The sequence below is a fragment of the Oreochromis aureus genome, linkage group 2, assembly GCF_013358895.1.
Source record: "Oreochromis aureus strain Israel breed Guangdong linkage group 2, ZZ_aureus, whole genome shotgun sequence".
Taxonomy (NCBI): domain Eukaryota; kingdom Metazoa; phylum Chordata; class Actinopteri; order Cichliformes; family Cichlidae; genus Oreochromis; species Oreochromis aureus.
In genome coordinates, this window is record NC_052943.1 from 26155988 (window position 1) to 26169861 (window position 13874).

A 13874-nucleotide genomic window follows, 5' to 3' on the forward strand; every position below is an offset into this window, starting at 1 on the left:
TTATTCTCACATGTATGATCAGCAAGAGCTGTAACAACTGTTGATGACTTTTTAATGGTCTGATAAATGAAAAATGACAACAAATCCACTTCAGTGTTGGAGCTGTGATTTATGTCCACAGAGATTGGAGAGTCACACTCCATGAAAGCCTCTCAGCTGAATCAAACTGAATTCAGTTTTATTTTCAAAGCGCTAAATCAACACACAGGTGCCTTAAGATACTTTTAATTGTAAAGACCCTACAATAATACAGAGAAAACCCCAGCAATCAGGCAACCGCCTGTCAGCAAGCACTCGGCGACAGTGTGAAGGAAAAACTCCCTTTTACCAGAAGAAACGTCCGACAAAACCAGACACTGGAGGGGCGGCCATCAGCCGTGACCAGCTGGTGGTGGTTTAGGATCTATACGCTAAATAAATTACGTAAAGAACTAAATGCAGAATGGCTGAGTATTCTTCATTTGCTTCATTCATTATTGTGGGATTATGAAAAAAGCTATCAAACCTGTTAAATCATGAATTAACTGTGGTTAACCACAAAAAGCATCAAGTCATGCTAGCTTTAGTTGGACATTTACTTTTTCACGTACAGACAGGTAGGTTTGGATAGCCTCAGGTTATCACTCAGGTTATCTGTCTATTATTATCATTTGGATTTATTGTTAATAGAGTTATATATTATATCACAACAGTGCGACAGCAGTTCTGTCCATGTTCCCATGAAGTTTTTCATAAAAGAGAAAAAAACACTGATTCCAGTTTCAGTGTGAATGGTGGAAAGCCAGGAGTCAGTGCCCAGTAGAGAGCAGTTAATTGACATCGACTGTTGCATGTCTATAGGACACCAATAGAGCCGTGGCTCTCCTGCTGCCTAAGTGCTGCTCAGAGAGCACAAAGGCTGCTTGGTTTGAAAAAGCTGCCTCAGTGCATGAATGCTAATGGAATTGATTTATACCTCCATTTCCTGCAGGGAGACTTGTGGACTTTTATTGCAGAGGGGGAACCAAGACCCTTCTGTGTGCTCAAAAGTGTGAGGAGGTTGAAATCATAGGAGGCAACTACAATCACGATTTAAACAGAGTCCAGAGCTGTTATGAAAATCCACTGGGGAAATGACTGTGAGAATATAGTGGCACACACAGAGACAGATGTTGGTGGTTTGGAGTGTGTTTTAATTTAGTTTTTAAACTTTTTAAAACGTATGTAAAGTGAAAGAGAAAATCTGTCCCATCTTTTCTTTAACCGTGATCTCAGTTAGCGTAGTAGTAATTTTGCAGCCTCGACTCTGGTGAAAATAGAAGAATATATGGGCTTATGTACAAACACAACTGACATAAGCCTTGTTTCTCTGAGTTAAGCTTGAGGAAATGCTTTGAATACATCTTTGCTTCATTTGGTGTTGTGAATGACTCCAGGTAACTCTAGAAAAGACATTTAGTCCATTTTTTATTCAAAAATATTAAGGTTGTATTTAGTTGTTAATCTTAATATATTGCTGCTAATGGCATTTTAAATACTAATAATAACAACCTGTCAAGTGATGGGAGTATCTGTGCGTGAAGAGCCGGCAGAGCATAAATTGCTCAGCATCTGTTGGAACAGACAGTAAGAAAGATTTTTCCCCATGTGCACTGGAAACCACATGTGGTTTCTGAAGTGCAACAGAATGCAACCAAATTGCCTGATTTATCAGACAAGTGAAAATACTATTATTTATGGATACATTAACGTGTTTATTCTTGAAAAAAAGCTGTGTGTTTCTGAAAACGCACGGCAGCACTGCAGAGAAGAATGAAGAATGTCAGCATACCTTTACCAAGTGGAATTTGCTGATGCATGAGTGGGAGGTACATAAATGACAAGCCTTGAACAGTAAATGCTTAAATGTGATGCTTGCAACCTTGTGGGCAAGCAACATTAGAAATCCAAAGTAGTGAGAGAAGCAACAAACTCAGAAATGCCAAAACAGATTAATTGAATAATTTGGTTTTACTTTCAGCCTCCTTTCTGTTCCCAAATTAAAACCAGCTCAAAAGTCGGGCGCCATCCCTGATCCCTCCTCGGCATTCCTCCATTATCTTTTCAGTGGATTTGTTTAATGTTAAAGGTCTGCCGTTACCCGTAAACCCATTATCACAGACGCGCTTATGGCAACCAGTTCGCTATAAGAGATGTGCCATTTGCATCTCTTTGATGTCTATGTACTCACTGTGACATGATCACAAGTCAGGTCTGCCTCCAATCGCGATTTGAACGACACACTGCATTCTGTTTACAGCCCTTTTCGCTTTTATTGAATAGATGTTGAAATTCCTTCTGAGAAAAAAAAAGTAAAAAATGCACAACAGTCATGTTGAGATGAAAAACAGGTTTGACTGACACAAACAGTAACATGTGAAATACATTAAAGGTCTTTGCACATACTTCCTCAACGAATGCCATGCAATGGGATATGATCCATGACGGCAGGTCACGTCTCAGAGTCACAAGGCGGGGATGATCCCGCCTCCCAGAAACACACTACATGACTCTACCACTCCTTCCATATATTGTTTTTTTTTTCTTTTGTACACACAGGTAGCCAAAGACTTGCTGCTGTACTGTTTGAATGCAGAAACACAAGACGATGAAAAATCATATGAAATCACTTTATTCTCAGTGTGCGGTGATTCCATTTTTGCAGGAAAGTTACAGACCGAAATATTAGTCTAAAATGGCATGCAGTGAGGCTAACAGGTGGCGCTTTGAAACACAGAGAGGACACGGAACGATTATATCAACAACCTTGCCTACATCGCACACCATAAGCATGCATACATGTTGGTCAACAAATAGGGAGCTACAGAGAGAGAGAGAGAGAGAGGGGGGGAGGAGGGTGAGAAGATTTTGCAGTACAAAAGAATACATCAAATGAACATGTTTTTTTCTCTCAAAATACCAACCACCAGAGGACAGGACCGGCTACAGACACGAAAGAAAAACATACTGCACCAGACTAAATATCTTCTCAACAAGTACAGAAAAGAGAGAGACAGATGCAAGAAGAGAGAAACGTCAGACAGTTACATTCAAGTCACATCAAAAGATTTTTTTTTGTCCTTTTTTGTGCCATGTTTTTCAGGCAGCTTTTTAAATTCCATCAATGGCTGTATGAGCGGCACAAATGACTGACTGGGTGTCTGACACAGTCTACTGGACAACAGGATATTGATTACGCATGACTTGGGCAGTTTGTTTAGGCAGTGATCAAAAAGCCATTTGGAGCGCAATCAACCGACATTTACAAGATGATGATGATGATGATGATAAATGAGTCCATGATGATGTCAGTGGATGAGAAGCAAAGGTTGATCTGATTTCAGAGCACACTCACTCATAGCCTGAAGGAATGCACGCGCTAACGACGTTTGCTAAGGTGTTGTCGTCCTTTGCAGGGGCAGTAATTGTAGCTTTCTAGATTATTATCTGGGCCAAAAAAAGAGATATGTCACTCATAAAGAAAGACTGTAGCTATAGGCTAATTCGCTAGCAATGAAAATATAAAATTCTTTAGCCGAGAACCCAATGAGACTCTAAGTGAAGGCTAGTTATGGTAAACGTCTATGAAAAACATTACTAGAATACCTGAGAATTTTAAAATAAATCAGATATGCAGGAACTAAATGGGAATGACACCCCTTGTCTAGGTCTAATACTACCAGCACTATTCTTTGGTTTGACTGAATAACTGCTGTGATGATGGATTTGAGTGCATGAAACATCTACTGGCTTCTAGCTAGCTGCTAACACACTGTAGGAACAGAGGCTGGCAAAGGCAGTTTACAGGTACAATAAAATCACAGGAAGTTCAATAAATGTGCTCTACAGATGATCTTACCACACTGTGCCATTTGATTTTGTTTTAACATATTCAGGGTATATATGTATATATTCACCATGATTACAGAGCTCACAAAACACAGAGAGAAGCTAAATTCCCCTTTCTCTACGCCATAGAAATACACAAGATCAGAATTAGTGTCATTTCATGTTTAGCTAGCTTAATAAAAAAAACAGTCATAATGTGGCAAAACAGCTGGTTTTGAAAACCCTAATTTAACACCTACCTATGGCTACTGTGCACAAGTGGATCACAAAAGTAATTTCCTACCAAAATCTTCACAAAATTTAAATGATCACTGCAAAAAGCACATTTATGATTTCCCCTAGACTTCATGTGGGACTTTTCCTAAATGGCAGCTAATATAACCTCTCCGCAGCAACATTTTAGTGCCATTAATCAGATTCAGTCTAGATAAATTTTGCGGTTACAACATCAAATTTAAGTTATTCATTGTGATGTACTTGTAGGCTGAAAAGGCATTTACTGAGGTGTAGTGTAAATCTAAGTTTGCGTGTTACCAGCTCGAGTCTGGTGGAATGTCTGAAATATCTGGAATGTTTAACAAGACACTGGGAATGATGGAGAAATTTAAAGAAGAAAAGGCATGAGGAGAATAAGTTTATTCTGTCCTCATTTTTTAAAATTTGTGCCGTTACAGTTACCTGCAAGGCAGAGTAAACTGTAAACTGTAAAGAGCAGGTAAATTTCCTTTTTTCAAGATGCCAACGTGACTTTGATTTTTTAATGTCTGCTTGTAAAAACCTGCAGTTTGTAACTGTGAACACAAATCCTGGATGCCGTATGTCGTGTGGATGAACACTTTTAACAACATTAAACGAATCATCCCACTTTCTCTCTTCCTCGTTTAATTAAATACCTCTGACTGATGAAGGCTTAACTCTCACTACAGTAAGTAGCCACCCTTGCATCTTTAACATCGACTAACATTAAGGATTAACTTTAAACACACAACAATGAAGATTGTCTGTTATTGCTGATTTGGGACTTGACTCCCATCAGTTAAACCAACGGACACGAGACAACTTCATTTCGAACAATATATTGCACTATTGTCACTGTCTGCTCACATATAGTGTATTCACAACATAGTTGTGTTTGGGAAGTGTCTTTTTAAAAAGTAAAATGATGAAAGTGTTAGCACGATTCAAAACTAATGAGCCCGGCCAAACGTTTACACTTCCTATTACAAAAAGCTCAGTGCGCAACACCACAGAAGAAAAGGAACTTTGTTTTTTTAAGCCTCAAACATGTATAGCCAGTGACTTTATAGAATTTAAGGATTTAACTTTATTCTTTTTAAGACAAACTTTATGGAGAACATTTATAGTTTCCTCCATGGAAGAACATTTTAGACACAAAGTCAATTATCGCTTACTGTACACGTTGGTGGATGAGACGTTAACTAAATAAAAATGGAAAACCAGTTATTGCCTCAAATTTCAGTGTATTTTGCTTCATCATAACAAAGGAAATGGTATCCATATAAGTACTTCACAACAGTTTGCTGCATGCTTAAAAAATTAAACAAAACAAAGCAAAAAAAAGTTTCATTTCAACTGAATTCCTTCACTTTTGAGTTTACAGATGTATTGGCTTTGCCAGTGTTCGTACGACACGTTTACATTAAAACACTGAGAACATAAGGGACAGTTTTTGGAACTGATCCTAACCAAGGAGAACCAATAAAAATGCAAGTATATACACTGTATGTATCAAATATTAGCAAGAACATAACAGGACGATTCAATTAAATTTGATATGATTTGGATAATTTCTTACAGGTTAAAAATATGGCTTATACTCTTAGTTATCTTGTTATACGTCATATTTCACTCATATATAGTACTCTTTTTATATAACCGAGGCTATTTACAAACAAAAAGGGTGGATGATGGGTGATATCTGGTCGTATTCTAAGTGCTGGGCATTTTGAAAACATGGCATCAGTTTGCCTTAAGTAAAGACATTTGATCTGTGTATGTGTTGCATACTTTTTAAAACACGATAATAATCACAGGTTATCAAGAAAGATCTCTGTGAGAGATATTAAAAAGTATGAATCACGGTGAGATCAGAAAGTTTAACTTAAAGGCAAAATCACAGCATGTTGTGTAATTCCAGGACACTTAGAAGTTGAGTTGACTGGGTGGGAGGGAGGTGAAGAAAGGTGTGGCTGCAGCTGGAGGTGGGGCAGGGTGGTACAGCATTGATTAGATGGACATTGTAAGAAGTTAACCATTTTTCAGCCAGAACGCTGTTACTTTTTATTGAACATATCCATGAGTGGTGCAGGGATGAATTTCATGACCGTATCCACGATGCTCTCTTCTTCCTCCTCATCGCCGCAGCCAGCGGGAACTGCTTTTTTCGGGCGGGTGAGGCTGCCCTCGGAGGCCTGCTCCATAGCAGCTGCTGCCTCGGCTTCCTTCTCCTCCTTCTTCTTGATGCCATACTGCACGGTGAAAGGGAAAACAGGTAAAAACAAAAAATAGTTAGAAAATGAACACCCTGTAGAGGTTGTAATCAAGACAGAAGCAAAGACAGAAGCCTGAGGGATGTTACCATAAAACCACCAAGTCTGTACAGGTAGGATAGATGGATGAGTTGACAAAAAATTGAATTTTAGCACAATTCCTTTAAGTTAAGGTAGTCAGTTTTGTTACAATGATGAAAATGTTTTTTTCAGTTGTATAAATTCTATCCTTCAAGCTCGGATCCTCTACCAGAGGCGTGGGAGCTTGAGGGTCCTGCGCAGTATCTTAGCTGTTCCTAGGACTGCGCTCTTCTGGACAGAGATCTCCGATGTTGTTCCCGGGATCTGCTGGAGCCACTCGCCTAGCTTGGGAGTCACCGCACCTAATGCTCCGATATACATTCTCCAGCTCTTCTCTGAGCTCTTGGTATTTCTTGAGTTTCTCGTGTTCCTTCTTCCTGATGTTGCTCTCATTCAGAACCGCTACATCTATCACTACAGCCGTCTTCTTGCGGTTGGTTAGCCACCACCATTTTGTCCGTTTGTATCTGGAAGTCCCACAGAATCCTTGCTCTGTCATTCTCCACCACCCTTGGGGGCTCTCCTATTTTGACCTCGGGACTTCCAGGTCATACTTGGCACAGATGTTTCTGTATACTATACCGGCCACTTGGTTATGGCATTCCATGTATGCCCTGCCTGCTAGCATCTTGCACCCTGCTGTGCTGGATTGTCTCAGGGGCATCTTTACACAGCCTGCACCTGAGCTATGCTTCATGCATGAAACAACACCCCATTCTCATTCGCATACTTCCACTATGTGTCAAACCCGCTTGAGTCTCACAAGATATACAAAGTGTCCTTTGGTGTTGGCGATACTTCAGGGTATGGCAGTAGTGTCTCTGATTCCCAGCTCATCATATATGGATACCTATAAGGAGTCATTTATTTGCACTAAGCCTAGTTTAATAAATTCCCTTGTAACATTTCATTAAGCAGTATATTTGCCTCTTTTTAAACTCAACCCTTTTTAAACTCAACCCTTTATAAAGTCTATTCATTCTGATAATTAGTGCCTTTCCAAAAACTTATTTATTATATTTGTAGACACAAGGCCTTAAGCTATTTTTTTTGGTTTTTTTGCGTTAATGCTGGTGACGAGGCTTGCAGAGAAAACTAGGATTCACTTTAAAATATCAATTTCTTTTAAATATGGGGACATAAAGACATGAATATTTCAAGCAATTCCAGGAAGTTGCGACTGGTTAATTGGAAAGCAATAAGTATTCTTACAAAGTAACAGATTTCTTGATTTGCATGGCTTAGCTTGAGGCTGCACGCAAATTAGGCTAAACACAATGTATACAGCAACCTTTTAGGTCCTGTTGCGACTGATTTCTGCAATTAGATGCAGAAAGAAGTTCAGGTTCTTGTTTTATTTTTGGTTATGTTTTTGTGGGTGTATATGGAGGCTTGAACTGCTGCTAGCTCTAATTTAACCTTCCTGGATATTTTATGTACCAATTACAGAGGCAGAGGCACTTGGCAGGTGTCCTGGACAAGGTTTGCTTTTAAAAAGCCCATTTTTAAGACTACTACTAAATCAAGAGTATGTTTGGAGAACAACAAGCTTGTTAAAACATTAAAGACATCAGCTGGGAAATGCACTCTCACAGCCATACTGTAATGTCTGTGAAGAACTGCATGGAAGATAGTATGGACGTGATTTTGTAATTTATGAGTGATATGCCCATAACTAACCAAACACTGTGACAATAACATGAAACAAACAAGTCCGGACAGGCTGAAATAATTCATCGTTATTGCAACATGTTACTTCAAGCACCACAATTGAACCTGAAGCTTTTATGAATTCAGAATAGATGGATAGATTGAATTTGTTGCCATTCGGAAACTAGGATCCTGACCTCAATTTCTGCATTAAACCTGAGGATCTGTGTCCAGTTTGTTGTATTTTGTGCATTTGTGATCATAGATTGAGAAAAATCAATACAGGAGGACTGCAAGGAAAAGGTTGCAGTGCACGGGGAGGTCAGCGGGCCGAGTGATAGTTGATCTTGAGGCAGGGAAGGGGAAAATGAGCTGCACTGCTCCATGACCTCTTGACTGCTTTGCCAGGCACACACTAATGTGATTCTGTGGCAATAAATATCTTAAAGGAGGAGTCGCAGTGTCCATTTCCACTGCAGAGAGGAACACAGGGGCATGTGTGGGTGTGTTTGTGGAGTGAAGCTGTACGACTGTTTGAGGGAACAACAGCTGAAAAAAACCCCCTGTTGCTTTAAATATTTTTTGGTTTTTTGCCTTCATGACTAAACCTCTCTTTTGTCAAGATCTTATGTTTTTTCTCTTTGAGGTTTGAGCCTCAAAGACTTGATTACAGTTTAAAAAATTAAAAGACAATCTTGGAAATAAATATGTATCAAAGAGCTGAATCAACAGAGTTGGACACACTGACAAAGAACTTGTTATTTCTGGTTTCTCATTATTTTACTTGAAGCAGTTATTCTGGAGCCAGTCATGGCAGAGACATCTAACATGATCTGGTCTCTATCCTCAGAATGTCTTTGTCTAAAAATACTGGCTACTTACAACAACTTCCAGTGCTTTATTACATTTTGACAATTTTAGGCCTAAATCAGGTATCATAGGGAAAGAGTGGGAGTAGACCCTGGACAGGTCAACAGTCTATCACAGCACAAACACAGCGACAGACTATAAATCACATTTATGGCTGATTTGGATTAGCCAACAATGATTTTAGACATTATTTTTCAATTATACCGCACACTAAATTATGTTATATTACAATATATTATTTTAGGCTAGACTGGCTCAGATCAGGTCAACAGAAGAATCCTTCAGAACTGTTGAATTGTAGGTTTTCATTTCCTCCTCGGGTCAGTTAAATCCACTGATTTTCAGAAACAGCATCAAATACTGATGTTTTGTCACATCTCAACCTTAACCATCAAATGGTGAGGAACGACATCAATGCCAAAGGACAAAGTTTGTGTATCTTTAAGTGGGTCTAACTCACAGCTCATCAGGTGTATTTGCTTGTAAACAATCCCTTACATACATACACTGGTAATATGCAATGTTAATGTTAAGCTACCATCTTTTCCAAAACCCAACCAAATGCTTTTGGTGTCTAAAACTAAGATGTGTCTGAAAATGAAAAGGAAAAAAGAAAACCGAAGTGAAAATTAAGCAAAATAAAAACAATAAAATTCCCTATAGGACACAAACTGCAGTCCCTAGCAAACATTTGACTCACTACACTCCAGGCTGCAAATGGACTTTCAAATGTTGAGTGGTTGGTGGATGTTGTTGCCACTTTAAAGAATAACGTAATCTCTCAGCACTGATGCTTTCCTGTGTCCTGAGTAGTACACATGAGCATAGATACCTCTTACGGTGCTGACTGCTTTATTGACAAAATTTTATATAATAATTCGTAGACTGTCACAAATCTTTCAATACAAAAAAATATATTAACAGCACTCCAGCTGCTGCAGTTGGAAAATGTGGGAATCCTCATATACATACCTTCAACAATGACTATTTTAAAGATGTGACTATGAAGAAAAGTTTAACTTGAGCAAGATCGAGAAACAAAATATTTTTTGACTGGGTGGAAGGGTGTATCTTACTTCAGTACCTAAGAAATATTTCTTCTGAATTTCTGACAGAAATAAAACAAACATTGGTGTAATTGGTTGATGTAGCTCTCTTCTATAACTCCCTGTGTTTCCACTCGGTCTCTCTCTCTTTCTCAGACTTGTTCCACAGTAACAAAGACTTGCATCAGTTGAAACGAACAGCCGTGCTTAGTCAGCCCCTCTCGCCTTGCTATAATCAAACACTTCCCAAAGATATGCTGTCATATTGTTCTTTTTTGCCTCTTTTCTACCATTGTTTAAAAAAAAAAAAAAAGACAGAGAGAGCGAGAAGAAAAAGTGCTGGGCCTCAGCAGAGTTTAGAGTTGATCCCCAAACTCCAAACATAGTTTTATAAGAGCTACACATAGAAAAGTTTCAGTCTCTCTCAGGGCATTCAAGTCAAATATCTAATGCATTATTAGCAGTGTCAAGGGTAACCCTACCCAGCAAGCTGCAGACACTTTGATCATCTTATATCTTATTACAGCTTAATCAAATATTAATTTAGACATTATCAAAGCCAGAATCATCTTGGTGATATAAAAAGGGCCACTAAGTCAAGAATTCCCATTGAACTTTGAAAATGAACTTCAGAAGGGAATATGTTTAAGGACCTATATCCAGTAATTAAAAAATAAATTTAAGAGTGCAGTGTTTTAAATCAAAACATAGAACTAATATAAAGTAGTCCAGTTTTTTAAACCTCCATTCTCCATTAGCTAATTCATTTGAAAGTGCAATTTGCAGTATAAAGGCTTGATTTATAGTACTTGTTGAATCCTTATAGAGCCATGCCAGAGAGGCTGATGCTGTTGATTATATTTGTGCGATGGTCTCGCTGCACTGTTTTGTGACCATGAGTGAAGCTGAGCTGTTTATGACGGGCCTGAAGCTAATAGGTCTCGAACAACAGTCACCAAAATACAAGAGATGTTTTTTAGAGCCGGTTGAATTTATTGCAGTCAGTGTATAAAAGATGGATGTAACCACCATGACTTCACCCTCTGATTTTGACCCTGCAGTTTGAAGCCTCAGTATGTTTATCAGCATGTTTTTTTCTTTGTTTGTTTTGTTTTTTGAGTCAGACGTTGCAGTTTTTGGATCAGAAAGGGTAACTGTTGAGTTATTAGCTAATACCACCTGGACTGGTTTGCAGCCTGGATTCATGGCCCTGTGTGGGCTGGACACAGACACATATATCACTGCTGACTTTAGTTAACAAACTAGTAAAACCAAAACTGAAGCACAACTTCTGGACAGTCTGTACCTCACCACAAAAACGAATATTTCTCAAATAATTTCATTACAAAAGCTCAAGCAGCATAAAATGAGCAGAAAGGTCCAGATCAGTGACTCCAATTGTCATCAAACACTTGCAAAAAGTGCAAGTTTTTGAGGAAGCCTGAGGAAATGCAGTTTTTGGGATGTTGAGGTTGCTGCTTGGTTTATAGACATGGTAGCAGAACTATACGAGAAGCAAAAGCAGCATCTCTCTACGACTAAAGCCAATCCCACTTTGTTTTACAGAAGTTATATTTGTTTATTTGCACTGTTTCTATCCTCTCCTTGTCCAATTTAGGGTCAAGGGGAGGCTGGAGCCTATTCCAGCTGCCATAGGGCAAGAGGCGTCGTAGGCAGGCCAGTCTGTCACAGGGCTAATACAGACAGACGGGCAAGCGTTCACACTCACATTCACAGCTAGCGTCAATTTAGAATCACCAATTAACCTAACCCTACTACTTGCATGTGCTTGGACTGGGGGAGAAAGCTGGGGGTGTACCCGGAGAAATGACACAACCAATCTCCACACAGAAAGGCCCTGGACAGGTGGCGGAGCCGAACTCACAACCTCACGACTTCACGACCTTCTTGGTGTGAGGCTGTAACCATGCTGCCCAAGTTTACATTGCATATTTCTACCAAACAGACCTGTCACAGTTGTTTGGGGTCTGCATTGGTTTGACATGTAGTTACACCTCTGTGAAGGTGCACATCATGCCACACTGAAGATGTAATGAAGTACTATAAATCAAGTGTAGGAGCTTTATTTGCTGAGTGGAACGTTCTCGTTGTACCAGAAAAACTCTTGAATGTAAGCATGTGTAACAGCTGAACAGCAGTTTGTTTAGTCTGTGGACTGGATAAGAGTTTAAGAACAATGAGAGCACTTCGACCATGATTAACTCGTGAGGCTCTACTAGTATTGAAGTTTACCTTATCCCTGATGCCCTGTCGGATGTTTTCTCTCTCTGCCTCCATTCTTGCATATTTGGCCTTCCTCTCCTCTTCCTGTTGCCTCAGTGCTTCTTGCCTTTCCTCTTCTTTTTTCTGAGCATCAGGATCCTTCTCCTCCTCTCCACCAAGCATCTTGCCCATGTCTTTGGTGGCCCCTGTTGTTGGTAATAGACAGAAAAAAAAAGTGTTAAATAAAAGAAATTCAATCAATCATTTATTTTATGGAGTGACACTGGCAGTTCATAGTGATTGCACATAATAGATCACAGCTATTGGGCTGGTTTTCGACATTTGATGTGCGCAGCAGTACATCTGAAATCTGGATAATTCAATAGATACTGCTTTGTATTTAAATCCTCTCTCAGGCCAGTGAAAGAGCAGCACTCGACTGAACCAAAGACAAAAGGGTCTGACAATAGAGAGAACAAGAGGTGAGCAGCACCATGAGAGCTGAGATAAAAGACACTGTAATAAATTATTAGCAATTCTCTTGATTGCCTTTGTGCTGCTCATTTTGGCCCTTTACTATCTCCAAGAGGAATTTAGATACAAGCGCCCACTTGGACCATGGGTTAAGACCAGAGAACAAAAGGCATGGAGAGCTGTTGAAGGGACAATAACAATCAGACACTGGGGCTCATTCTGCTACTCATGTCTGAACTTATTAGATATGTAAAAACTGAGAATGGAGAATGTGGTAAAAAGATCATATCTTCTGTGCTTCACAGCTGGCTGCTGATGGTTTAACCAATGTGTGTCTTATCTGCTCAATTTAAATGCCGCTTATCTTGGAAATTAAACATTCTATCACTTCACCACACTGATCTGTATCTTAAATGTGAATGTTGAGCTTTTTGTCAGCGATGTTTACGTGGCATTAATGAAACACCGGATTCTGAATTTGGGGAAGTATACAAAAGAATGCCAAAAAGTCTTTTTGATGAGGTGCTCTCTTGATGAAGGCTGGATTATCGAAAGTCCTGCTGGCGCTAGCAAAGCTGCAGCAGGCACTGACATACTGCTTTATCTGGACCACTTCTTTTGTGTATGTGTGTGTGTGTTAGTGGAGCATCTGGTGTGTGTGCTGCAGGCGTCAATTGACATTGCTCATACGTCACTATATGGCCAGTGTGTTTATTTCCACCCCAGTGCCTCTTGGAATCATTCTGTAATTTACATCACGCTTCAGCCAAGGAACACGCCTGCCTTTGTAGAAATACACGGGATGTAAGGGTCTGAACATTAATCACACGCGGCAACCGTGAACTTTTTATAGGAAGAAAGAATATTAAAACATTGGCTTTGGAAAAAAAAATGCATTAAACGTGCCGACTCCACACTGTCAAAGCTGTCAGAGCTCAAAGTAAGCCAAATACTGCACTGGAAATTAACCAAATAAAAATATCTTCCACAAAGATTTTTGCCCCTGAGAGGAAATATTTTGTTTGTTTTCCATTTTATCGTGTTTTAAAAGGTATGATTACTGGCCTAAGATACAAATCCATCCAGGAAAACATAACACTCACAGGTATTGATGCTTTATACTTGAAATGGTGCCTGGGGTCATTTCAAAATT

The 13874-nt window shown here is 39.3% G+C and overlaps 1 protein-coding gene across 2 annotated transcripts in view; it reads right to left on the reverse strand.

Moving 5' to 3' along the window:
- Window positions 1-2629: 2629 nt before the first annotated feature.
- LOC116311473 (complexin-2) overlaps window positions 2630-13874 on the reverse strand; it is a 62201-nt gene continuing 50956 nt past the window's right edge. For both annotated transcript variants that reach the window (XM_031728598.2, XM_031728599.2), the window contains exons 3-4: window positions 12278-12453; window positions 2630-6356 (exon numbers count right to left, since the gene is read on the reverse strand). In XM_031728598.2, the coding sequence (XP_031584458.1) occupies window positions 6162-6356; window positions 12278-12453 (371 nt within the window). In that variant the 3' untranslated portion in view covers window positions 2630-6161. The remainder of the gene's footprint in view (window positions 6357-12277; window positions 12454-13874) is intronic.